This window comes from Apostichopus japonicus, chromosome 23 (genome assembly GCF_037975245.1).
Source record: "Apostichopus japonicus isolate 1M-3 chromosome 23, ASM3797524v1, whole genome shotgun sequence".
Lineage (NCBI taxonomy): Eukaryota > Metazoa > Echinodermata > Holothuroidea > Aspidochirotida > Stichopodidae > Apostichopus > Apostichopus japonicus.
Genome location: NC_092583.1, coordinates 9,182,770 through 9,208,925, shown reverse-complemented (window position 1 = coordinate 9,208,925; position 26,156 = coordinate 9,182,770). Strand labels below are relative to the sequence as shown.

At 36.9% G+C, this 26,156-nt stretch overlaps 1 protein-coding gene and 1 long non-coding RNA gene across 2 annotated transcripts; both read right to left on the bottom strand.

Moving 5' to 3' along the window:
* Positions 1-6,685: 6,685 nt before the first annotated feature.
* LOC139965089 (uncharacterized) lies at positions 6,686-8,531 on the bottom strand. Its single transcript, XR_011792169.1, has 3 exons — positions 8,474-8,531; positions 7,532-7,659; positions 6,686-7,072 (listed from the first exon to the last, which is right to left on the bottom strand). It is a non-coding gene; the product is annotated as an uncharacterized lncRNA (long non-coding RNA).
* A 2,320-nt stretch (positions 8,532-10,851) lies between these two features.
* LOC139964852 (carboxypeptidase B-like) lies at positions 10,852-22,898 on the bottom strand. The gene is made up of 10 exons (XM_071966876.1): positions 22,770-22,898; positions 20,709-20,778; positions 19,445-19,654; positions 17,416-17,517; positions 16,049-16,156; positions 15,524-15,631; positions 15,056-15,143; positions 13,966-14,168; positions 13,212-13,296; positions 10,852-12,766 (listed from the first exon to the last, which is right to left on the bottom strand). The coding sequence occupies exons 1-10, from the start codon at positions 22,832-22,834 to the stop codon at positions 12,573-12,575; spliced, it is 1,233 nt and encodes a 410-aa protein (XP_071822977.1). The 5' UTR covers positions 22,835-22,898; the 3' UTR covers positions 10,852-12,572.
* Positions 22,899-26,156: the final 3,258 nt, after the last annotated feature.

Genomic DNA, 26,156 nt, shown 5'->3' with positions numbered 1-26,156 from the left:
AGCGGAGCGCGACCATGGGTTCGCGCGTAGCGTAAGATTTTTTTGGGCAAATATACCTCCCAGATCGCCGGAAATAACACTTCCCAGACCTAATGATGCTCCTAAACCTCCTTAAGTTTTAGATCTCATGGCTTAGAAATTTAGTTTGGAGAAATACATGGGCGTCTGCAGAAAGAAAATCGGGGGACAAATAATCCAAGTAGACTTTTGTTATACGATGGGTCTGGGGTCCTCTCCCAGAAAACAAATATAGACTGCCGCAAATGCGATTTCCGTCCTATATTTAACAACTGTGGATAAAATACAATAAAAAGAGAACTGCTGCATGTCATTTGCACAATGCTGGATCAAACTGCACCAAAGTTCAATACAGGGGAACTTGAAATGCAGCTATTGGTCAAGACAAATTGGTGGGGACACGGTATATCATGTCCCCACTACTGAAAAAGTTGGTGGGGACGCGTCCCGCTGTCCTCACCAGGATCTGCGCCCATGGTTTGGAGGCTGTTTATCGTGGAACGCCATTTTTATGCATTGATATGATGTGATATCTGCTGTTTGCTTTACAAATTCGAATAATTTTGTCACTGTTCCTCTTTCTCTTCCCGTTTTCTTGCCGTATTTTCTACTCCATCCTTTTCTCCTTTTCTCTCTTTCTTCTTTTTCTTCCTTCACCTCGTTGAAGTTGGCAAGTGTATACAGTTCCAAAGCTATTCAACAGCAACAAAACGTTATTTTGTGTATGTCTGTTGTGGGGTGAAGTTAGCGCTATGAGCTACAAGTTCCAATTCGCAAGGTGGGGGAAAGGGACTAGAAATAATGTGTGGGTCAATTCTAACTTGGTTTTTGGTCGTTAATTGTTGATGTAGCCTACCAGGTAAAAGGTTGAAATGACTTTAACAATTTCAAATTTAATAATTTGATTTATTATGCCATTTGGAGCACATAACATGGAGGCTATAACAGAACATTACTGGCAAAAACTAGGGGGGGGTTGATTGTGTGGGCCAACCCCCCTCTTCAAAAAGTGGGGGGTTAAAACCCCCCCAACCCCCCCTGTTTCTCCGCCACTGCTCCAAAACTACTGTCATCAAGTTTTGTTTAACATGTGAAATAAAAAATCAGACTTGACTTTCAATCCAGAATGTGTTGTGAAGCTTTTGTCAGTAAACTTTAGATAAAAAGAGTACCTTTTAAACTGCCAAGCAATAGTAGTGAGGTTCCTTTGTTTACTTATGATGATATTCGTGGTAGGTTTTTGTTTTTATCAAAAAATTCTTGCACTATGAATGATGTACTTGCACTATGAATGATGAGTAATTGCTTTGTGGATGAAAATATACACAAAATGAACATCTTTAGCTGCCTTAATCCTTCAATACTGTAGTGATTTATAGTGAATTGGTTTACATGTTGGATGTCAAAACATAAGTCCTATTCTAGACAAAAGTATAGTGTGGTCAAAATTTGTTTCTACTTATTCAAGTTCTTATTTTTTTGCTTTTTGGGGTGGAGGAGGGAGAGGGGTGGTTGAGCTATGGGGTTCAGTTGGTGGGTGATGGAGGGGAGGGAGGAACTAAGTGGATATGTAGGTCCAGTATTTGTGAGAGGTGGCCATTTTTTGGGAAGGGGCTTTTGGGATGGTTCTAAGTTCACCTTTCACCACTTTGTGAAGTTAAGGACATTCTGGTGTTTTTAGACCAATTTTATTACTTATCTTAATGTTAGTGCATAAGAGGGAAACATGACACAATTAGAGGGGGAAAAATTTAGAGGGAAACATAGCAAACATGAATAAATGTTATCGCCAGTAGTTGTGCATTGTGGCATTACTACATAACCTTTACATCTCATGATCTATTTTATTTTTTATTATGTATTTGAGAATACTTTATCATAGATCTAGCATTTGGTGCTGCCTTAAAACCTCCCTTCTTGCCACCCAATGATACATTACAATGAATTCTTTTTTTCTCCATATCTTTTAAATTTCCTTCAGTACTTAATATACCTTGAGCAATTAAACCTTAGGCAAAGTTTGTCATAAACCAATACCTTGCCGTGCCATTTTTAAACACAACACTAATGCTTGCCGATATTATTAAAGCCTTATAACAGTTCCAGACATGGAGCATGCCACCTTGTTAATTTTAATTTTCTCATATAACACATATTCATATATCAGCTGATCTTGTGACAACATCACATGCAGTCTTTCACTCTGTCCGATAAAAACTTTGTAAAAGACTCCGTCCTTCTTGTGCTGCAGCTGCTGTACGCACCTTTGTTATGTTGTGCAAAAGCTACCATGTATCTGGATTACACTTCATTCCATTATATGGGGTTTTTTTCCATTTTTTTCTTTTTGAAAGTTCTTCAGTACTCCATAAACCTTGGGCAATTAGACCTTGTGTTTCCTTGTTACTATAAGTTATTTCATACATCGGCTGATCTTGTGACAACATCACATGAAGTCTTTCACTCCGTCCCGCATAAACTGTCAAGACTCTGTCCTTTCATGTGCTGCCTCTTTGTACATACGTTTGTAATGTGTTGTGACTGGCTCATTGATTGCTGTGTCTGTATTCTGTAGATGCTTTCAACATTTACATCACTTTTATTTTTTAGTCACACCTTTTCTACATGTACATTTTTGTTATATTCTTTTCTTTATCTTTAAGTTACTCTTTTATCTTTCATTTCACCTTGTGCCCTGTGCTATATTGATTCAAAACCATAGCATACTGTAGTCAGACATCTGGTCACATTAGCTGTCATTTATTTAAAAAAGAAAACTGCCATCTCTGCTGCCTGATAAGCACATTTCATAATGTGATGTGAATGGTTTAACTATCATCTCTTTCTGTTTTATAATGCTATTCGTTCAACACTAAAAAGTTCTTTCAATGTGTATATACCTGTCTAACTCTACATGCTTCATGTATGGTGGGCTTCTTTAAATTATCATATATTATTTGCCTTGTCTCCTCATTTATTTAAATGTCTATGTGCATCTTACCTCCGTGTACAGAGTCAGCTGTTTTTGGTCATATACAGTATAATTATAAATATCTCTATATTACCTTCTATGCCATTTTAATGTTATATGATTACCCTTTTCTTTTTTGTGTGCTTTCCTCTACATTTTTGTTGAAATTTAGAAAGCATTATTACATTTTTTTGGTATCTTTCATTCCACCTTTGTTCAGTGCCCTGTGCTATATTGATTCCACATCATAGCATACTGTACTCATACATCTGGTCACATTACTTTCATTTATTTAAAAAAGAAAACTGCCATCTTTGCTGCCTGATAATCACATTTCATTATATGACGTGAATGGTTTAACTATCATCTCTTTCTGTTTTACAAATGCTATACTTTTAATACTTAATAGTTCTTTCACTTTGTATACACCTGTCCACCTCTACATGCTTCGTGTATGGTGAGCTTCTTTAAATTATCATATTTTATTTTGCCTTGTCACCTTTTTTGTTGAAATGTCTATGTACCAAATCTTACCTCTAGGTACCTCCATGTACAGTCCAATTATAAATGTCATATATTACCTTCTATGCCATTTTAATATTATATACATAACCTTTTCATTTTGTATTCATTCCTCTACACATTTGTGTTGAAATTTATATAGCATTGTTTCATGTTAAGTACCAAGAAGTTTATAATAAAGATAACTTCCAAGGATAAATAAGGACTTGGAGACCCTTGATCTTTCTTCTTTATTTGGTCTTTATTTGTTGCTGGTACTGTAGGACAGTGGTGATCGCACAGAATGTTACTACCGATGCATTAAGGATGACTTCCAAATGATGAGTTTATTTCCATGTCAACCTCCCCCCCCCCCTCTTATTCCATTAGCACCCCAATGGGTTAGAGTTTTGTGTTGGCAGCCAATAAGCTTTCCCCTCCAATCTGTTCCATATCACCGACATGGGCGGCGATCCGTACTTCCGAGTGGGGGGGGGGGGGGTATGAACTTGTTGACTATCTAAGCGTAGCGCCACCATGAGTTGGCGCGAAGCGTACAAGAAAATGTTGGGATTTACAAACCCTCTAGATGGCCGGAAACGGCACTTCCCGAGGTTTCCAAGCGGCATATACCCAACTTTAAAATAGGGATATCATGTCCGAAATATCTCATAATCAGGATCCAAAATACTTTTTTTTTAATTTCGGGTTTTATTTTGGGAAAATTGCCCCTGTCAGTCTTGTTTCAGGCGCTACGTTAGAATGTTCGAGAGCTCTTTTATATTATTCGATGAAGAAAATGGCCTCATGCAGGCTATTATAGGCCTATACACATGCAATACACAATTACACATAGTTACATTCCTAGGTACCGATTGCTAGGGCATCCAGGTGAAACGTGTATTAAGCATTACCCTGGTAACATGAGATTCTCAGCTGTTCGAGGGAACATGTACGTGTGTAGGCCTACTATAGGGCCTATATGAATACTATGAGGGTGCATATATGTACTATATCAATACCATGGGCGCAATAATACATTTTGTTGTTATAGGGCCAATGAAGCCTACAGTCAACTATTCTTGCTTTATAAAGACGGTTTATTTGAAAAGATCGCACTGCGTTTATGGTAGGCGAGAAATGAAGCTAAAAAAGAGCCGTACATTCACGATGATGCATAAATGTAGGCATGAAAAAATTCTTATCCCTGGCATTTGGTGGGGGGGATATGGTGTATTACATCCCCTCCACCCATTTTCATGGGGGGGGATATATCCCCCTTCCCCCAGGATCGCCGCCCATGATCACCGATGCCCCCTCCCGCCCACCCACCAACAAACACACACATACCTCTCCACACCATCCCTTTCCTGGATAGTCCCCAACCTCGGCTAGCATGTTTTGATTTCCCTGTCCTTACAATTAAAATTAATAATCCTGATGCCCTAAGTTTGTACAAAACAAATAAACCGAGTGTTTTTTTTTGCTTTTCTCATGTTCCACATACTTAAAAATGGTTCAAATCTCAGTCTTAACTTAACCAAAGCAAGTCAAAAATATATTCTGAAACACCGGATCAAAAGCAGTGGAAATTGCGTGTGCTTTTAGTAATGGAATGGTTGTCAGTCATCTAATATTTCATGACTATTCATCGGAAAGGCGTAATTTGATGACGTTATCATTACTATACAATGAATATGCATGACCTTATGAAGCAGTCCGCCATTTTTGTTTTTAAGAATGGACCTAATGTTTCGTACTGACAATAGCCATCGTAAAACATCTGTAAGTGTCCGTATTAGAACTCGGATTAAACCATAAGAAGTACCTAAATCTGTGTTGGGATTTCAAGATGCTTTTGTGCGGATATCGAGTATGTTCACGCACGGAAAGTTCAATTTTGGCCATTTTTTTTACTCACGTGTTCACGTTTTGAAACTTGGATACACAGTGCTCGATTCGTTCACGTTGGTCGTGACCCGCCGTAAGTGTGTAATTTCTCTGCGAAAGTTTCTTAAAAGTTGATTATGTTTTTTTGTTGTGTGTGTGGGAGTGAAATCATCGTTATGCCACTTCTTTAAGAGATATTCAGCTGTAAAGTTTTGTTGTCTACTTTTCAAATTTAGTGCTAAAATTCAAAAAAGCTTGACGTCACATATCTTGAACATAATGAGGGTCACCAGGTCAGATTACCGACTGTTTGATACATTATTATATCAAATAAAAATAAATTAAACATGAATTTTTAATTAAATTTAATTAGCTTGCTAACTTTGAATATTTTCGCATTTCTAAGATGATTTAAAAAGGTTTTGACCGCGCAAAGCCTTTCAGTGTTGATATTTGTCATTAGTGTTACTACTCCATACGCTCCTCTGCCAAGAGTAATCGGTTTGTTGACGGTTGGATCTAAAACATGCTGAAAATCACTCTGCAATATCAGCTTACATTCTGGAAATAAACGTTGCAGCCTAAGCATTTTCTTTGTCTTCCTAAATGGAAAAGAAATTAAAAAAAGAAGTGATAGTAAACTGTGCCTTACATTGAACGTTTATTATACCGTCGCACAAGGATAAATATTACCCCTCCATCACTCCTCCTCTACCGACAATACCCAATCCTCCTCCTTTTCGAGAGGAATTTACGAAAACATTATTTTAAGCCGGGTCTATACAGAACAATCCCGGCTGGTACCATTTTGTAGACGTTAAACATTGATCTTTATTTTTTTTAAATTAAAATAAAGTCGTTCTTTCATATTTTTCCAATCTTTATTAATCACTAATACTTCATCAAAGTCCACCATCGATCATACAGAAACAGTTTACAGTAGCCTAGTATGTATTCTGTATTTGTTTTAGTTTCCTATCTCTAAGCGTTTGGCGACAATTTCACTGGAAATTTATATAATTGTTATCTACAGGTGTGGATAAACTCTTCTCTGTTCTAATGTGACAACTCATGTCAAAATACTACTTAACTGAATGAAACCAGCTCTTTGGTCTCACCTTACATCAACTTTCTTTTCCTGGTCTGTTTAGGCTAGAACATCATTGGTTCAGATAGTGCTTTGACTGGCTTAGTCGTTGCTTTGACTATTTCAGCCGTTCCTTTGACAGGTTCAGCCGTTGCTTGACTGGTTCAGCCGTTATTTTCTTTGGTTCAGTCAGATCGATACCATTTAGCTGGTGTAGCTTGGTGAGACGACGGCGCCCTTTATTATTTAGGAGGGTGTTGGTGGGCTGGATAAGAGCGACCTCTGGAGAGGCATGGAGCTTTCTAAATGGGCTGGAAGATTTCTTGACCTTCCGTTGAACCTTTGGTGTTGCGTTAACAGGCGACTTGGCCTTGATAATGTCGCACTTTGTTTGAAAGCTTTGCGTTGCCAAGGGTGAAGATCTTTTCCCTTGTTGATCGGTCACGTGACCGAATCTCTGTTGCGAGTTGTTTCTAGATCCATGAGATGAAGTTTGAGCAGATGATGATGGTCTTGGTTCATACGGTTCACAAACTTCGTAAGTACTAGATCGAAGATGGCTACAACAGTTCAAGGTCGAAACGACCTTCTTCCAAACCGAACGTCTGCAAAGAAATTACGAAACAAGAGTTCACAATTTTGCGTCGGATTTTTCTCGTTCTAAAATTGTAATTTTTCTCACTACCCTAAAGAATGTTTAATTAAGATGACTTGTATACATTTACAATGCGAGATGGGGTGACATGGGGAGGGGCTCTAATTTTGCTTTGTGGCTCTCTTTATAACATCGATTCAAGCATACTTTAGCTCAAGGAACTAAACAAGAATACACAAACACGTTGCGAAATGTTCCACCTTTAAAATTGAAATGAACGAATAATTAGTCGCAATGTTCTAGTTAATGACGAAGTACCACCCTGATTCTTAAATATGTAAATCAGTATTTTGTTTTGAAACATCTGTTCTAACATAAAAGTATGGACATCCATTTATGACAGACCACATGACGTATTGCAACTGCGTAAGGCAACTGCGAATTTAAATACAGGCCTACATTTTAATACATTTAGGTTGTTTGTCGCCCCTTTTCATAGTTCAACTCGACAAAGCTTCATCAAACTTACTTAATGAGGGCCGGTTGGGTTTGCTGGTGTTGAAATTCTTTCATATGTCTGGATAACATTGTCATCAACTGCATAGTAAAGAAAAATGTCATAGTGTTATACGTAAATATCATTGTTGTATAGTTTAATTTTAGTTTGAAAACGTCTCACTTTTTCATAAATGTAAACAAAGTAAACAAGACAGGCACTTTGTAAGAATGAGTGGACTATATGCTAGTGCTATAGTCTATGCTAGGATAACCTATAGCCGGCATGTAAGTTATTCTTAACAAGGTCACACATTGGCCTATAGGGTCAGCGTAAATTTTTAAATTGTAAAGCAAAACATTTTAGTTAGCCTCATAGATAATTGAAAGGTATCGGTTATTTACTTTTTTATTTATTTTTTATTTATGACAAACCGGGAGAACCAAACAAATAGGCTACAAACGATACACTCATACAAAATTGAAATAGCGCGATAAACAAGGCTGAACAAAAGATGATTTGTTAACAAAATATTTTTAATGCATTATAATATTAAGTTTCTTGCAACATAAGTTTCCTTGTTGTAAAGTGTATCAACCAGCCAATGACCACACATTGTTATAATTCCGAGAGACCTCCCTCCACTCCACTCCCCCAACCTCCAGGCCCAAGCCTCCACCATTTTCACACTGCTGAATCAAACCGTCTGATATGTTAGCATCGGGCCTTAATTGTTAGAATTAATATGGTGGAAATATTTAGTTTTAAACAACAAAGTATTGGAAAATCGTACGCATAATGAAAACTCTATCACACACCATAAAAAGGTGTACATCTACGGTAAATAAGCTAAGTTCTCAATATTTTCTGGTGGTAAATGGTGAACAAAATGATCTAAAGAAACTTTATACTCACCAGAAATATAAATTTGAGGCAGTGGGTTCCAGTTTCTGGAAATAAATCGCTGTATTCGTCACAGTTTTCGTCTGTGTGACGTCATGAAAACCCTGCATGCCGACCATGTTGACTTGTGCGCGGACGCACTACGCATCTTAGTGCTCAACACAATATAATTGTAATGCGTTGAAATGTTCATTGATACGCATTGATATAGCGCCTTCGGAACTTCTGGAAAGTTCTGTACAGTACAGTTTCAGATATATTTGTTGAGCGTGACACATCTTTGGGTGAAGTTATAATGTTGGCTGAGTACTATATGCACTATATGCTTACGGGTTATGTTACAGCAACGCGAAAAATAGATATCGTAAAGCGTCGATTGCGCTCAATTCATAACTCCTATACTTTCCACACACAAAACTGTAGAAGCGATTCGCTAGTGTAGGCACACGCACTTCACTATATATTGCAGGGCCCTCGTACCGTTTATATGATGAAACCAGCTTATATACGCGCGCGAATTAGATGAGGTTGATATAGGCTTCGTTAAACTGCTTAGGCGTAATGCTAAGATAATTAACGAAACTATCTGTCTTTTGTATAGTTCACATACGGAGCTGTAACAGCAGGGTAGAAAGGAAATCAGATACAATTCAGATCAGTATTCCCAGTTATTGCAAGGGAACTATATAGTGTCACTTAGAAATGTAGGGAGAATAATAAATGAGTATATGCAATGCAGAACCCCTCCGCCCCAAAGAAAAAACTGAATTGCGTCAGAAAACCATTTAGCTAGCGCTAAGGCGCTACGACAGGTATCTTTCGGCGACTTGATTGTCAAGTTTCGATTCAACTCAGCCTAAGCTTCAACTCGTCAAACAACTGAAAGTTAACTCGCGCAATGGGACACACAACCATCGCTACAGCAACTATACCATTTTGTGCATCGAGTCGTAAAATGCTTAACAATATCTAATGTTCGTTAACTATTCTACAAATAGATTAAAACTTTAAAAATCCATTGTTGCGAGCAATCTTATACATTTAGCAATTTAATGCAAATGTAATCGTGATAACTTGACGAAACAAATAAACGAAAATATCAAATAGTTGACCCCAGATTTGTCCCCAGTAACTACTGATCCAGACTTGTGGTACTCGCTTCCGTACTCGTTCTTGAGCACATTTTTTTCACACTCGAACTCGTGGGTTTGTATTTGGTACTCACATTCAGTAATACTTAAATTATGTACTCATACTCGGTAACTTGAACTCTCGTACTCGACTTTTAAATTGTTCGTACAATGTCCCAAACACTTAATAAAGTCTACTATAGTATGGCTTAAGTTAGTTCATTTTGTCAAGATTCCATGAATCCTTTCTGCGCTGAATTCTAAGGAATTAAATAATTTTTTCAGCATATCTGATGGTTTTTATTAACGTTAGACTAAGACAGTGTACAGTAGAGGCTACCGTACTTATATAAATCGAAGAATAAAAAATTATTAATTACATGCACGAAATTATTATAGCGCCACATCTAATATTTAAAATTCCAATGGGATCAAACATCAATATTAGTGTACAAAGTATGCCGCAAACGTTCCCTTAAACCTCAAGTTTAAACTTGGTAGGCGCATGAAGCCTGAGCATTGGATGCTGTGCCACCTTAGAGTATAAGGTTATACATCAGAGGTACAAAGACGTAAAATCTATAAAAAAAAATCTAAACAAAATAGTGCATTGCAATTCCCTTAAACGATCAACTGATTGAGATAGTAGGTTGATTACATTGCTTTCTTGGTATGAGGTGGATATTCCACGAAATGATGCAGTAACAGTGTACTTATCACTGTGCTTACGGACTCACTCACTCTAAGGGGGTGGGGGGCTTGGCAGGGCCCTGGTAGCGGCCTCATTATTTACTAATAAATATAAAACATATATAAAAGAAGATAATATATACTTCAATCCTCTTTCAGGTACATTTAAAATATTTTGTTTACTTCTCCTTCAACTCCATAACACCGTACGTTTCCATTCGTTTATCGTCGATTTTGTCAGCCGGTAGATGTCTGAATAGCTAAATATATCATAGCAATTAGTAGGGGAATAACCGGATGAAAAGAGGGCAGGGAAAGAGAAAGGAAGGGTAGGACATAAGGAAGTTTTAAGGAGAACATAGGACGGGGAAGGGAATTAGTTGGAGTGAGTTCAGAAAGGGAGATAGAGGGAGGTCCAATCCCTCCCTCGTTAGATAGTTGGAAGCCTCTACATCGGGAACTTAACTTGGATTGAAAGCACCATGATAATGAGCAAAATGCGATCCATGACCTTAACGTTTCCAGTCCTAAATGACAGTAACGCAGAATAAATTAGTCACCAAAAAAATAAACACTTCATAACAGTTTATTCTTTAAAACAAAATTGAACAATAACAATTACAACAAATCACGTAGAATTTTGGAACGGTATAATTGAAAAAGACTTTTATCCGGTGGGCGGTTTCCTTTTCAACTGCGATGAACACAAATTAACTAAGATTAAGCCGCAAAATAAGCTCATATCGAATATCCAGGTTTTGGCACACAGTTCAGAGTTAGGACATGTCAGTTAGATCTACTTGGTTGACGTAAAATACAACGATTCACAATCTAACTAACCGACCAAATCAGTTGGAAGACAACGCATGCGCGTTTGTGACAAACTATCGATAAAGATGACTTCTTATGACAGCTATTAGTCAAAATTAAATGAAAATTAACAATAAACGTAAATATGAAAACGAAAGAAAAAGGAACAAGAGGAAGCTAGTAAGCTTTTCTAGTCCGGTCCTTTAACTGAGTTGGCCTTCATTACGTACACCACTAGATTATAAAAAACAAACATATGGATATGACTCTTTTGTATTTAGCTTGAAAATAAATAATAAATTATTGCTAGTTTAATATATATTATTTTAAGCCAGATACCGTACTCAATTTACATGCATGATGAAATACATTTCTTTAAATATTTCTTAAATAGATAAATATATTATCAACAAGGGTCATCTGTCACACTGGTAGGTTTTATCAATAACACCCAGCAACATGAGTTGACGCAGATGAAAAGACCCTTTGGCATATATGTTAGTGGAATTGCAAAATGGGTTGTTGGAATGCGGAGATAGCTTGGAGGAGAACGAAATGCTAACAAATTTCCCCCAACAATTCCGACTGTGAACTATTTATACTAACTGCTGAATTATACCATTATGTCTCATACCTTGCATTCGTAAGGTGTACACTCGGAATAGTAGCATATACTTTAAAAATTGAGGGCGTCATCCATGTTCAGTTATAATTTGCCCCTGGGCTACGGCTTCCGGCATTCGTCACATGTCATTTCAATCGTCGATTTCGAAATCGCACTTTTTTGAACCCAATTTCGTAAGTTTTACCTTTTATCATTAAATATTACATGTATTAAGTGTAATATCAGTTGCATTAATGTTTAAGGAAAACCTATATATTGAATTTAGTGTTCGACAAGCCATATTCGCCAAAATTATTTTAGACTTTGCCAAGTCATTTTTCTTCGTCACCATTGGTTTTAAAATGTGTCTAAAAGTTACTGAATTACATACTTTCGTATATTAAGCGTCAGATTTCTCGAAAAATGTTCTGTAATTTTAACTGTTTACTCATTTCAAACCTGTAGTATCTAGGTTAAGACATATTCATTCCCATGTGTATTATTTCCTTTGCTGTTTAAGTAATTATGAACCATGTTTGATGTAGAAATTTAAGATACAATTTTGTCTATTTTCTTTATAGATTGAACCATCACCACTACCACACCATAGCTATATACCGTACTAGACTACGTGTACATGTTATACAAGGTTGTACGTTACGCTATCATTATTTTTGTTGAACAGTGCGTTCAACAAGAGTCAAGAGATCAAATAATTATTTCGTCATTTCTCCGCAGTCGTGCGTTTTTCGGAGTCAAGAGTTTGCACCGCTAACATAAGTTCCTAAATTCTTTAATGCATAATATTTTTCTTTATTTGTCATATCAATCCTATTATTGTGTATTATCGAGAGTATTCAGTAGCCTATGCTTATGATCATAAGTCATTGCCTATCTTTAAATATCTGACCATAGCTTCTGCACCAGCGAAGAATTCTTCAGCCGAGGGTTGAATCTGATCCGCGGGGAGAGCAAACCCGTACTGACCCCTGTCTCTCAACTCAAGAGCGTATGAATGTTTAATGCCTGCTACATCATAGGCCCAGTCCACTGACGAACCACTTGCCACATCTGGAACGCCAAAACAAAAACAAACACAAACATAGGTATATTCCTTTATCATCTTTCCTCTGATGTCCTCTAGATATGTGTGTATATTTTACCCAGTTCAAGCTACTACACATTACGATTGTTCAAATCAAGAGGTTAATTGACAAAATCAAACACTAAACGACACTATCAAAGAAACAAACCGTTATCGAAGAGGGAAGTTTTAGGTATTTTTTTCATTTCTTTTGCTAGAAAAGATGCAATGTTTTAAAAGTTGGTGTTGCGCCAGTGTTTTAGTCACTGTGGTTTCTACAAGCAGGATACACGCATCAGCATGCCACCGGTAGATCAACCTGATATAGATTCCATAAATGTTTTCGAAACATGAATAATTAGCTTCTATTGGAACAATTGTACTATGTTTAAAGTATAAACAGTAATGGCACGCATCATTCTCTTTACTCACATATCACATTAGCAATGCTGCCGTATTGGAACCATTTTCCATGGGTAGCACGGATAGCCTGGACGGCAACTCTGGAAGCACCATACTGTCGGGAAGGGAAGAAAGAACGAACGAATTGAAATTGGATTATAATGAAATCAATCTTTTTTGTACAAAATTGCAAGAACTGAGGAGATAAGAGAAGAAAAGAGCGAGAGATAAAACAGAAGAGTTGGTAAGAGAAATGAAGAGGGTCTTTATTACAGACGAGCGGTCTGCAGTGTTTTCTTGGTGTTTGTTTTATCCGATTTTTACGTTAGAGAATAGGCAGCCACTAATTGTGCCATCGAGACAATGAATATCATACATATCACACGTTTCTTATGCTAAGTAATAAAGCTTGCTCTATTTGAGGGGTTTTTGTTGGAAAATTATTGCTACTACTTCACGTGATGAAAATGCATTTTCTTTTTGTTTGTATTGGTATTGTTTGTGATTTGACTAGTATAGGCCTTTATCTGTATACCTAAAGCACGTTAGGCTATTTCTTCCTTTAAATAGCAGCGGCATGACATGTATTTCCTGACATGTCACAACGTAACATCAAATGGGATACTCTTTAATTATGCAGTTTTCTCCTTTGCAAGTTAACAGTAATCCTTTATGAAAACGATATTGAGGGTCTCACATAATTTATCTCCCCCCCCCATCCATTCCCTCCGCACCCTAACATATCATATGAAATAGAACCAGGAACATATTTCAAATTTCTTACTAAATCATCGTTATCTTCAGGTAGTTCGGTTGAATACCCATAAGGGTACATCCAGTACTGGCTGTAAGCGTGGACGTCCATGAATATCTTCACTCGATCTTTGATAGAGAGAATGTGGTTCTGCAAGTTGGAGACTTCAATCTCAGAGGCTGGCTTGGTTCCCATGTAGGTATCTGAACAGGGGGAACTACTAGAGCCCCCAGCTTAAACACAAAACAAGAGGAAAATAAAATATAATCGTACATATCGTTTCCTAATAGATTGAAAAGAAGCATGCTCGAAGACATCCTGGGTCGCAGTCGTGAGGTAGGGAGGGGGGATAGGGTGGTGTGTGAGGTGGTGTACCCCCATTCAAACCAAGGTTCCCCCTCCCATTTGTACATCACGTGGATGAAAAAACTTTTCGAGTCACAGAGCAGAAATATTTTACACCTCCTTTAAATTGTTGGTGCCTCAACTTAGAATTTCTGGCTACAGGCCTGAAGAGCAGTATCGTATGGTTTGAGAAGGGGGCTTCATAAACCAAGAAGCGTGTGTCGAAGGTTCTAAGATAGAGATTTCCGATAGAATGTAATGGGGTGTTTTAGAGTAAATCTGTACTTACCTCTACCTTGTGCTAGATTACGTATGCATATAAGTCTTACTTATTCGTATGCTCCGTAAACTCGTAGCATGATATTACGACGATGTTTTAACCAACGGGTTTTATACTCTAGCTGACGTATATATACTATTTCATAAGTTGGAATCAGAGTGCGGTCTGCGATATTTGTAACCGTCTTAACCATTCATATATTAGTCGACGTAAAGTGACAACATTTTTTGGAATGCTGGGTACAACAAACTGGATTCAACAAAGTTTGTGTACAATACGTTCTTCAATTACAAGTAAATTTAAGTGGTATAAATAAAATTATAAGTAACATTATATCAGGGCTACGAATGTTTCCAAATCGGATGCCTGATAGTCTGATAAAGTGACCAAAAAAAGAAGCAGAAATTGACTCTAAAGAACTTTTGATAACCAATAAACGATGATACAAGCGTACGTAGCGTCGATGTTGATATGGTTACTAGATTTGATACTCACTTCCCCATTGACAATCAAAGTTCCTGTTAGGATCAGTTCCGTCGCATCTAAAGGAGGAGGGAGATCTGGTCTTGCGCCACATTCTGTCCTAAAAATGTGTTAGAGAACAATATTCATAATGAATGTTCTGCTCACCTTATTATACCAATCCATAAAATAAATTAAATTTCAAAGACAAGACTCAAAAATGGACCAGAATCACAATTGCGTGAATAAAGTATCCGCGCGTTCACGAGGGACATGAAAGGGGTTGGGGGAGGTGGGGCTGATATATATAGCCTTTCTGTCCTGGCATGTGATAATGGTATACATATGTATTATGGTTGCCAATTTTTAGAAAATTAATATAGAGCATTTATGGAGCAACTTTTGGTGTCTCAAAACCTAAGGCTTCAGTATGATTAACGTGCGGAAAAATCGAAATCGAAATAATCGTATGTTGGAGCTAACGAATATCCATTCACTTACATTAGTCCACGTATATTCGTAGCCGTCTTGGTTGAATACTGGAACAATATGGAACTCCATGATATCTAGTAAATTATCTCTCTTTGATGAGTCATACTGCTCCACCAGCTAAGAGAGAGGGAAAGGAAAATACAACTTATACCGAACATTATACCTGAGAAACCTGGTATGAAAGTTGCACTTATGTAACTACGTTTTTAACTATGGTTTTCATGAATGAAGAAAAGAGCCTGTTAAATCCTAAAGTATAGGTAAGAAGTCAGTTTTCTGGTTTAGACTTCGTCTGGGTTGAACCGTGAAGAGGTACATGGAATCAAAAACGCGAAACAGCAGGGCCAACTCTGGCTGGTATACAATAACACGTAACTGCTGTTGAACTGACAATATTGTCTAAACGTGTTAAGAGAGATAGTACAAATTTGAGACAAAACTGGGGGAAATGCACCGCATAGGAGCAGCTCCTACTCTCTAACATTACACCTAATTGAAAGACATAATACAGGTTGAAAGTGGTTCTAAACTTACAAACTTGGCAGTGTACATCATAGTAGCTGGCGTAATCCATTCTCGCGCATGCGTACCACCGATGATGAAAAATATTGGCTTCGATTGATCAGACAAATCCGAGGAGAGCTAACAGAACGAATAAAGTAAAAACAAAATGACTTTAAAATAGAGGAAATATGGGAAAATAGGGCTACGTACTTTCAGAGAGTTTGCAGTGACTACTGTAACTTATTGAAGGCTCGTAACGGGATGGAGATTCGAGATGAACGCAAAGACAACGATGAGTCTACTTTTCATTAAAATTACAGCCAGTTTGGACAACTTCCTAATCCTATTACCACTCTATACTGTCCTCCCATACCATACTCCAAAACACTATTACAGACAGTACAAACAGTTCCTTACCTTTATGTGATAGAATCATAATATTCATTGTTACTGTCACAGCGATTGCTTTGAAACGGGACATGAAAGTACAAAACATTTTCCTATTCGAGTGAAACCCACTCAATTTGTAATGTTGATCACCTCTTTCAAAAGTTTATTCACCAACCAGAAATGAATAAAGTTAAAAAATCATGATTTAAAACTACGTTATTTCAGAGAGTTTTCAAAAAAAGTTTAAAAAATATGATTTAAAAAAAATACTGTAAACATTGAAGGCTGGTCAGCCAACAGGGATGTGACACCAGATGAGCGCACTAATAACATTTAATCACATGTTTGTTCCTTCGTTTATTTATAGTTCATCATCAATGTAATCAGAATTTGCTTATGATTTGTAATATAAATTCATCATTTTTTAAGTATGTTACACGAAACAACAGTTCGCGAATACATGTAAAGTAGGAAAACATGTACAAATAGGAAACGAACCCAATCGAAATAAAAACCAAATTGAATAAATCAGGACATAAGGAAAGGGCCATGTCACAACTTCACAAAAGTAACGTAATATGTTCTTGGTCTGCAAGTTCTTAAATAGTTGAACCATTCAATACTTATGATGGATTTGAATATAAAGAAAAACTCATCGACATTTAGTCCGCTTATCATGACCAACAGTTGGTTTTATCGACCAATAATAATGTCTGTAATCTTAATCCAGTTACATAGGCAACATAATGAGCGGGAAAGGTGGAGAAATCTCCAACCCCGAAAAGTCCAATGCCCGCTACCTTTTACGCCAGACGCAAATTGTCCTGACATCATTCACACAGTTATCTCAGATATAAAAATCATGTTACATTGACTCGCTGTTTCAGTAAAAATAATTGTTTTCTCTTGTTGTGAATTTTTCCTTTTAGTATTTATATTCATTCTGTCCTAACGGCCATGAAATATGGATTACTTCTTGCTTTCAAATTTATTAAATTTCAATTTACCTTTATTTTGTTCACGGATCTTTCCTCGTACGTCTTAGCAAATGCCTCTAATTCTGCAAATTCATTGTACTCAGCAACAAAATCCGTCATCCACGCGTTGATCTAACATATGCGATGAAAACAAAAATCAATCAAATCTTGTGAGCATGGATAATATGGCTTTACATGAAGTGCTAGGAAAAACAACAAATCCACAAAACATGGCTGCAACGTTTTACATTTTAGAGAACGAGCCAGTAGTTTAGAGAAATACACATTTAGGTACAGTAGTCAATGTTCATTGGGCGTAAAATCAGTACCAACATATTTTCCTTCGTGCTATATGGTTCAGTGAAAACAGTTTGTTTTGTGATAATATTTCTTGTTCCTCTCAAATTATATTATAAAATATTCACAAATAATCATAATAATGGAATTTTCATCCTACGTTTACATTATCCATAAGGTTGATCACAACATATTTCTTTAAACCTACGGATTATTTTCGATAAACATTAATAACATTATAAAGAAAAACGTGGCTGGTATTGTGTTGGTACAATCGCATTGACATTTACCGGCAAATTTCTGTTCACATTGATGGAAAACGATCAATAAAACGGAGGGAAAAAAGACATTTACCGGTAAAACACATTGTCGAAGAAAAAGTGACTTTTCTTCTCTTGTTAAAATAACAAAATCACATGACTGTATAGATAAATTAAATCAACCTGGATGTTTGTTTATACGCATCTTATCGTTAATCACGCATACATCATATATACAAGCAAGTGATATTTCAGACAGTCTAACAAAAGAACAGAATCAAAAGCAGACATTGGGTATTTTCTACCATTTGTATGTGTTTGCTGAAACAAAGCGTATCAATATGACACACTATCTGTAATTTTTCCACAAATAATATATTCCTTCTTTTTTAACAGAGAATTTATGATTTGGTTTTCCATTAAAAATACTTGCGTATTGGAATGAAAATAACTTAATGTGACGTCAGTTTAATATCCTTTTTTTCTTACCTGGAAAATATCAATAGAAGGTGTATTAGTAATATTTAAATTAGGAAAAAAAAGAACAGCAAATATTTACATATTAAAATTCCTGATGTATGTCACGCATCGCTTTGCGCTTAGTTTTATGGCGAAAGCAGATCATATTGATTTAACTTACATTTTTTTGTGGGGGTTATGTTGTCTGAATTTTTAGTACAGAATATTGAAAGAAGTATCAGGAGTTGATTAAATTGATGTTTTAATTCTTATATTTTAGCTATCAATGATTACAACAAAGATTTTTTCCAGCCTGGTATTTGACCTGATAATCAAGAACAAATATATGCTTAGTTACCTTCTATTTCGTCATTTTATATCAAGACAAGTTCATGAAATAAACCAAGGTTGTACATTTAGGTAAGCTTAGCTTCATCTTACGTTCATTTCAAAATTCAATTAATTAATTTAATTATCACATATCAGATCAAATTGCCATTTTCTTCATTTTATAGTCTTCTTGTTTTTACGAAAGGTTGCACATTTTATAGCCAGGACAACTAAAGCCTTACTTTAACATCAAGTTGACAAGTTACGTTAACGTGACGTCAAATTGTCGAGTTTCTGCGTTACGTCAATAACACTCGACATTTGTCAAGTTGACAAATTACTCGACAACATATTTTTGACGTATTGTCGTTTTGTATAACACGTGCGGTAAGTCTACAATTCGTCTGTCCCTTCAGGACTACCGTAGTAAAGTGAACCAAAACGTAAATGAATATCGCAGTGGTACTAAATTTAGGTAAACGTCTGCACTAGCGTCAATCATTATCACCATGGCAACACTGTGAACACAAAGCAATCTACAACATGTAAACCTGCTGCCTCCAAAATTGCCTCCAATAAGTGGCCATGATAGCATATCTAGCAAGTTTTAGGCCTTTGAAATATAATTTCTTGAAAATAAGAACGCAATAATAAGCATCAAAACAGAAAAAGTAAATAATAATAAAAAATAATGAAAAACAATGAATTCTTACGTCATCCAAATTATGATAACTGTCGTAGTCAAAGGAAGCGGATGTAGAGGGTATCTTTTGGAGGTCAAATAGAGGTTGTACGTCATCAATCATCGTCATGACGTCATAGCCACGTTCCTCCAACTTTGATGCTAACCAAGGATGGTCTTCGGCTGACACCATAATATCAGCGGTTGAACCAACCTCTCTGGCGTCTTGCCAGAAGTCAAACTTGAAAATGAGAGAAAGTTATCGATAAACCAACAGAAATAATGATCATATTTGATAAACAGAAGATAAAATGTGTATTCGAGAATTGTTATGCTATGTGCTTAGAGTGAACACTTCTTCCATTATTAAATGGGGTTTTCAAAAACGCGAAACCATAAAAGTAAACATCTAAAGTCAATTAATAGAACAACAAAACACGAAAAATACAGTCAATACTCAAGGAAATGTGTCTTCAGGTTGAAGAAGAAGCTTAAAATAGAAAACGCAATACACATGACATTAAGTTACAGTTAAAACTCATGCAAAAGTAAAATGTTCATAGGTGCAAGTCATATCTAAAAAAATCATAGAGAGAAGCTACAAATACCAGACGCCGACGATCAATATCCAAAGAAGGACAGGGGGTAGGTGGGGGGGGGGGAACAACCGCTTCGTGTATATTAAGCCCAGCCCAGCAAGTACTCAAAAACCGATAAAATTATTACAACTGAACAATAGGCAGAAATGTGGACTTTTTAAAGTTTATGAAATGAAGTTATGGTACCGTAAATGAAGATATACAGTGCCCGTGTCAGGTCTATGCAGGCTATGCTAGCCCCCTTTGGACATGTTTTCACAAAACATAAGCCTGTTATAAACTTAGTTTTGATCATAACAAGTACGGCATACGCAGTGGTTGGACTTTTAGCACGCCTCGCACAAATGATTTTCTTCCATGTTACCGATGTTTTCTTATATAGGTTGTATAATGTCTTTCTGTAGTACATGAACTCCCCCAACACCATCCTCCCATACCCTTGGACAAATCCAGGATCTGCCATAGGTAATAAAGAAAGTTACAACCAGAACGAACATGATTATCATAGAACACACAGATTATCATAACGTATAGAATGTAGGATTCTTAACCTCCAAACCTGACCCCCCCCCCCACTGCCGTAACTCACACACACACTACACAAACCACCCGCTTCAGTTTCCTTATCAGCATTGTTTGGGCAAGAATATTCTGTTGTTGGTACTGCACAATTACTGACAGGTATACTTTACTTACCTCTCCTGCTAAGCCATGGAGATTATGAAGTGCCGATTCTTCTCGTGGGATAACGCGAATGACTTTGTGTCTGCAATAAAAGTTAAACGTGTATATGCATGTATGTGTGTCTATATATATATATATATATATATATATATATATATATATATATATATATTTATATATATATATTTATATATACAACTTAAACCTTTTGTCCCATATAACATTTTTGCTTCGGATAATATTTTAAGGGTTGCATGTTCAATCATACTAACATAAATGCTGTATGTTGTATGTTAGTATGTAGGGTTCGACTAAAGTTTCTCATCTGGCAATTTTCATGCTAAAAGCAGCTGCCTTTAAGGCGCTTAATTCCGTCGGTGCTGAAATTAACTTAAAATCTACATTGTATAAGCTGATTTCCTTATAATTATTATCTTAACTATTTTTTAACTTTTATATTTCACAAGGTGTTCTTGCTGTTCAATGATGTTATTTACAGTCATTGGCACTTACAGCGTTGCAGTGAATGTATAGAGACTGTTTCAGCCCGCAATGTAAGCTATGCAAATGATATTCAAAGAGCGATTGCAGATGTTTCCATCCGTCTATTTGCTGATGATATCGAACACACAAAAACTAAAAAGGTTACATGTATACGGGTATTCATACGTATATCTCATATTGTTACACAAATAATGTTTTATTTTAACTTACTATAGAACGGCAAAGAAACACACACTTAAATCATCGAACACACCAAGTGTATAGCATTGCATATACAACTATGTTTCATCTGCTTTTCGAAGCTGCTTTTAGGAAAAGTGTAAGTTTATCTATTTGATGCGTTCATCGATATATAATTGTAAAATAATCAAACACGCAAAGTATGTACGAGTACACGTATGTGAAATAGATTATGAAGCATACACGGGAAAAGTTTTTACGGGAGATTTATGAACAGCAGATAAGTGATAGGATTCATTCTTTATATGATCGCATTCAGCTTCAATTAGGCCTCATTGCTTATAAACAGTAAAGATTTGTACGCATTTCAAAGTTCTAAACAGGTTTCTAAAATTGTGATTTTGTAATAAGTTTCACCTGTTCTAATTTGACGGTTACTTGGTTTGTAGTTTAGTTATTTTTATTGTTAATTATTTGGCTTTCGCAAACCAGAGTTTTTTTTCTTCTCCAAGGTTTTTTTTTTTCGGCGGACTTTCCTGATTTCACCAGACTTCCCACTTTCCCCAATGTTTGTGAGTGACTGGGATTTGCATTTAACCCCACACCAAGTATTCCCCCCCCCCTCCCGTCATCCAACAATATAAAAAAATCAAAAGAATATAAGACTCATCCACATTTGATCATTGATTTCTTGCAGTTTTTTGCACATGTGGTTATATCGCAATTTGTGAAGTATTTTTGCTAAAGGTTTTTTTTCCATTTTTATGATTTTTTCCAACAAAAATTGCCAATATTATTCCACTAAAATGGGATCCCCACTTTGAAGACCATGGCCTTAAGCAGAAGGAACTATTTTCTCAGATTTCGGATAAGTCGCCTTGACAACGCGGTATATTTGAAATGATCTTTTACCATAGCACTGGCGAATTGATATACGTGCCCTTATATTGTTCACCGATACGTACCCCTTCCCCATCGATAATGTATCTTACTGGCAACAACAGCCAGAAACGTTTATAGTCAGTAGGGCTTGCCTATAAAAGGGGCTATAAACAGGGAGAGCCTGAAAATCAGTCAAGTTGTTGCTAAGAAACATATATTTTCAGAATATGATTTTGCCAACGTGCAAATATTGCACACTACTTACACTACTTCCATAGTCCAATAGACTATTGAACTATGGAAAAAAAAATATTTATGCTACAAATATGAATGTTCCTTTTACATATTTATAACGTTTTTACAGTCTAGAATAATTTAGATTGCATCTTATTCCACTGAGTAGCGGTTAAGCAAAATATGGGACACAATTATATCTGTTCAAGTGAGTTTGTTAAAAACTCATATAATCAAACATACGTTACAAACAAGAAGTTTTGAAATTCTTACCCTGAATAATCCTTTGCGGCTGCAAAACTCGTCAGGACAGCGACGAGGAAGGTGACGAGAAACATTCTAAATCAGTTGTAGATGACAATTAATGTCAATATCGTTCCTTCAAATTGGATATAAGCTGTTTTATAGTACTCATGGGATGTGATAACCATTGCGCTTGCGTCTAGCTTTAAATCTCATGGTGTCGTGTGCAAAGAAAGACGTGGCCTTAACGTAATGTTGTACCGCAGTGGCAACATGTAGAAAACGGTCATTAAAATAATGAACCGTGAACGTGAAATCAATATATTGCAATGTTGTGTAAATACTTGACATATGTACTTTTTTTCCACACAGCTATATCGAGACAGATATGTGATTTTTTTTTCTTCATTTGTCTTCATTGTTTTAATGTGCATAAACCGCGCAATTATGAAAATGTTGTGGCAATTGTGATAACAACGGGCAAACAAAGACGTAAGGTGTCCTTAAGTTAATATCATAAATCCAGCAGCGTACTCATCGGTGGTGAAGGGGGGGGGGAGGTCAGCCCCGCGTACCAGTCTTTGGGGGTTGCCACATATTGATGATATTTTCAGTTCAAGTCTTTGCCAAAGGTAGCACCATTTTGCATCAAATCCATCTTACATAAACAAATTGTCTCAAACGAGAAGGGGGCATCCCTCTTCTTACCCCCTCCCCAGGACGGCATCCCCTGCATGGGGTGACAAGGAAGCAAACGCCTGGTCGCCATCTATACTAGGTATACCCCACATGCATAACCAATATTCGTATTACGAGATAGCTAGAGTTGCCAATGCAGCTCCAACTCAAGAAAGAAACAAAAAGTAACTATAATTTAATGGGTTCTTTGGATATCTGTTAGAGGGAGGTACGTCATTATTTATATACACTCACATGTAGGCTATTTCATATATAACTGATGATCGGCAGTTACAGGGTACTTGTCTCTAGAGTCAGCCGTTCTATCTGTTTTCCAACTGCAAAGAAGTTTACAGGAACGGTACGTTAACACAGTTGCAAAAGTGGTTCCTTTGGAATCTTATTGTCGTATTGTCTAGTTCCGCGAATGTTGACAAGTTGCAGTCTCTGAAATCACCGAGAATTACTTTGAAGCGCTACACAAAATCTTTAAATATCTGTAATTGGAAAGATCACGCACTTTAGGACCCAGAGCTGGACTACGGCACTGTTATTACCAGAGCCATCTCTCTACACGGCTCTGGTTGGACCAGAGCCGTATATTTAGAATTACTCGATGTTAAACTTCACGTTTAGAATTTGCACGACGCAGTCTGTTATGTCATTGGGGGAAGGGGTATTCGGGTCCCACTGCAAAGACACGGAACTATGACGGACTGCAACAGAGGAGAGTGAACTGCCAATATGGACTGTCACTGGACTATGTTAAAGATTCTTTAGCGAGATGATATGAGTAATGGCGGCACCCAAACATCTGGTTACATAAGGAAATTTCGAATACAATATGAAATGAAGGAAATCCGATTTATGTACAAAAGAAGTATTTTCTTTTGGAAATTGTGGATAGCTTTGGTCATAAGTAACTACATAGTAAAGCAGTCCATCTTTGGAAAATACTAGATTGAAAATGCTGCGATAAGAAAATGTCAGGACACATACGAGACATTTACCACGTCAATATATACGGCGTGGGACAACAACAGGTGTGTGGTTGGATGCTAATGGCTAAAGAAGCTCTTCTGCAGAAAACAAATACTACTTTAAGGGGATTTCTGGATTAATCTTATTAGGGCATTTAAATCCTAAACCTCCCTAGGATTATATAGTTGTTTTGCGAAACAATAAGACAAATGACGTAACAACTGGTTACTGCTGGTTGAGACAAGGATGTAGGAGTTGAAATTGTACACGAGTATAAGGAGTGCAAGCGACGGGTAGAAGTGGTGAAGGTTAACGGTATCCCGTATACAATATATATATATATATATATATATATATATATATATATATATATATATCATCATATATATCAGCCACAATAGGGAGAAGAGTGAGACAAGGATGTCTTATGTCTCCAGTCCTATTAACAATCTACGCAGAAGCCATCATAACTGACGCACTTGATGAAATTCAAGAAGGAATACAAGTTGGAGGACAATGGATAAAGTCGGTACGTTTTGCAGATGACCAGGCAATGTTAGCAAGCGCGGAGGCTGGACTTCAACGTATGATGGAGAATACCAACAGAGTTTTCAACCAGTATGGGATGAGGATTAACATCAAGAAAACGAAAGTCATGAAGATTGGAAGGGAACAAAAGAGAGTTCATATAGAGATAGAGGGGAAGGAACTTGAACAGGTCAGACACTTCAAATATCTTGGTAGTCTACTGGCGGAAGATGTAAATTGTGAAACCGAAATCAGAGCAAGAGTGGCAATGGCCAAGGAAACTTTCAAACCACACAACTCTCTTTTTACTGCTAGTCTTGAGTTACAATTAAAGAAGAGACTAATGAAATGTTTTGTGTGGGGTGTATTCCTGTATGGCTCAGAAACCTGGACACTAAGGAAAGAGGACAGAAAAAGAATAGACGCATTGGAGATGTGGCTATGGAGAAAGTCTGAGAACATAAAGTGGTCAGACAGTGTCACAAATGAGGAAGTTCTACAGAGGGTTGGTGAGGTCCGCAGGCTGGGAGAAACTATTAAGCTGAGAAAGAAAAGGTGGATTGGGCACATCTTGAGACATGACGGACTACTGAAAGATGTGCTTGAAGGAAGAATGAACGGGAAGCGACCAAGAGGGAGAAAGAGAGTAATGTTGATGCATGATATCAGAGATGGCAGAAATTATTTCACTATGTAGAGGAATGCAGAAGGGCGGTTCTTATGATTTTGTGTTTGGTGAAGGACCTGTCTTAAGGCAGATCACCATTAGAGAGAGAGATATATATAACATATACATGTGGGGGGCAGAAGTTTGTACGAGGGGAGGGGTGACAGAACCCTGTGCCCAGGCCGCCTGTACCACCACAGTTTTCCTTCAACATTAATGATACGATGCAGATTTCAATACCTCCTCACCCCACCCCACTCCGACGCTCTTTTCTTATTAGTATTAGTCATGTGTAAAACTCAACGAAAACATTTTATGACTTCAAATTTTAATTTTTAATCGGAAAATGAAATGAAGTGTGATTTTGTAAAGCTAATGAACGATATTGTAAGGGGTGTTTCCCATTTAGGAAGTGGAAATCACAGGGGGACAGCTTCCCCTATACGTCCAACCCCCACTCCCCGCAAGCAGGCTACGGCCGTCCGGTTTACATAAAAATAATCACAAAACAGCAACATGCAAAGATTAAATTTATTCTCTGTATACATGTTCTATATACATGT

What these genes read in the sequence shown, in the direction of transcription:
- LOC139964852 (XM_071966876.1), bottom strand. Translation starts at nt 22,834, where the DNA reads ATGTTTCTCGTCACCTTCCTCGTCGCTGTCCTGACGAGTTTTGCAGCC. An exon ending in TCCATGGCTTAGCAGGAGAG is followed by an intron (nt 19,655 to 20,708) that starts GTAAGTAAAGTA and finishes CTCATTTTCAAG; the next exon opens with TTTGACTTCTGGCAAGACGC. An exon ending in TGATGTACACTGCCAAGTTT is followed by an intron (nt 15,632 to 16,048) that starts GTAAGTTTAGAA and finishes CCTCTCTCTTAG; the next exon opens with CTGGTGGAGCAGTATGACTC.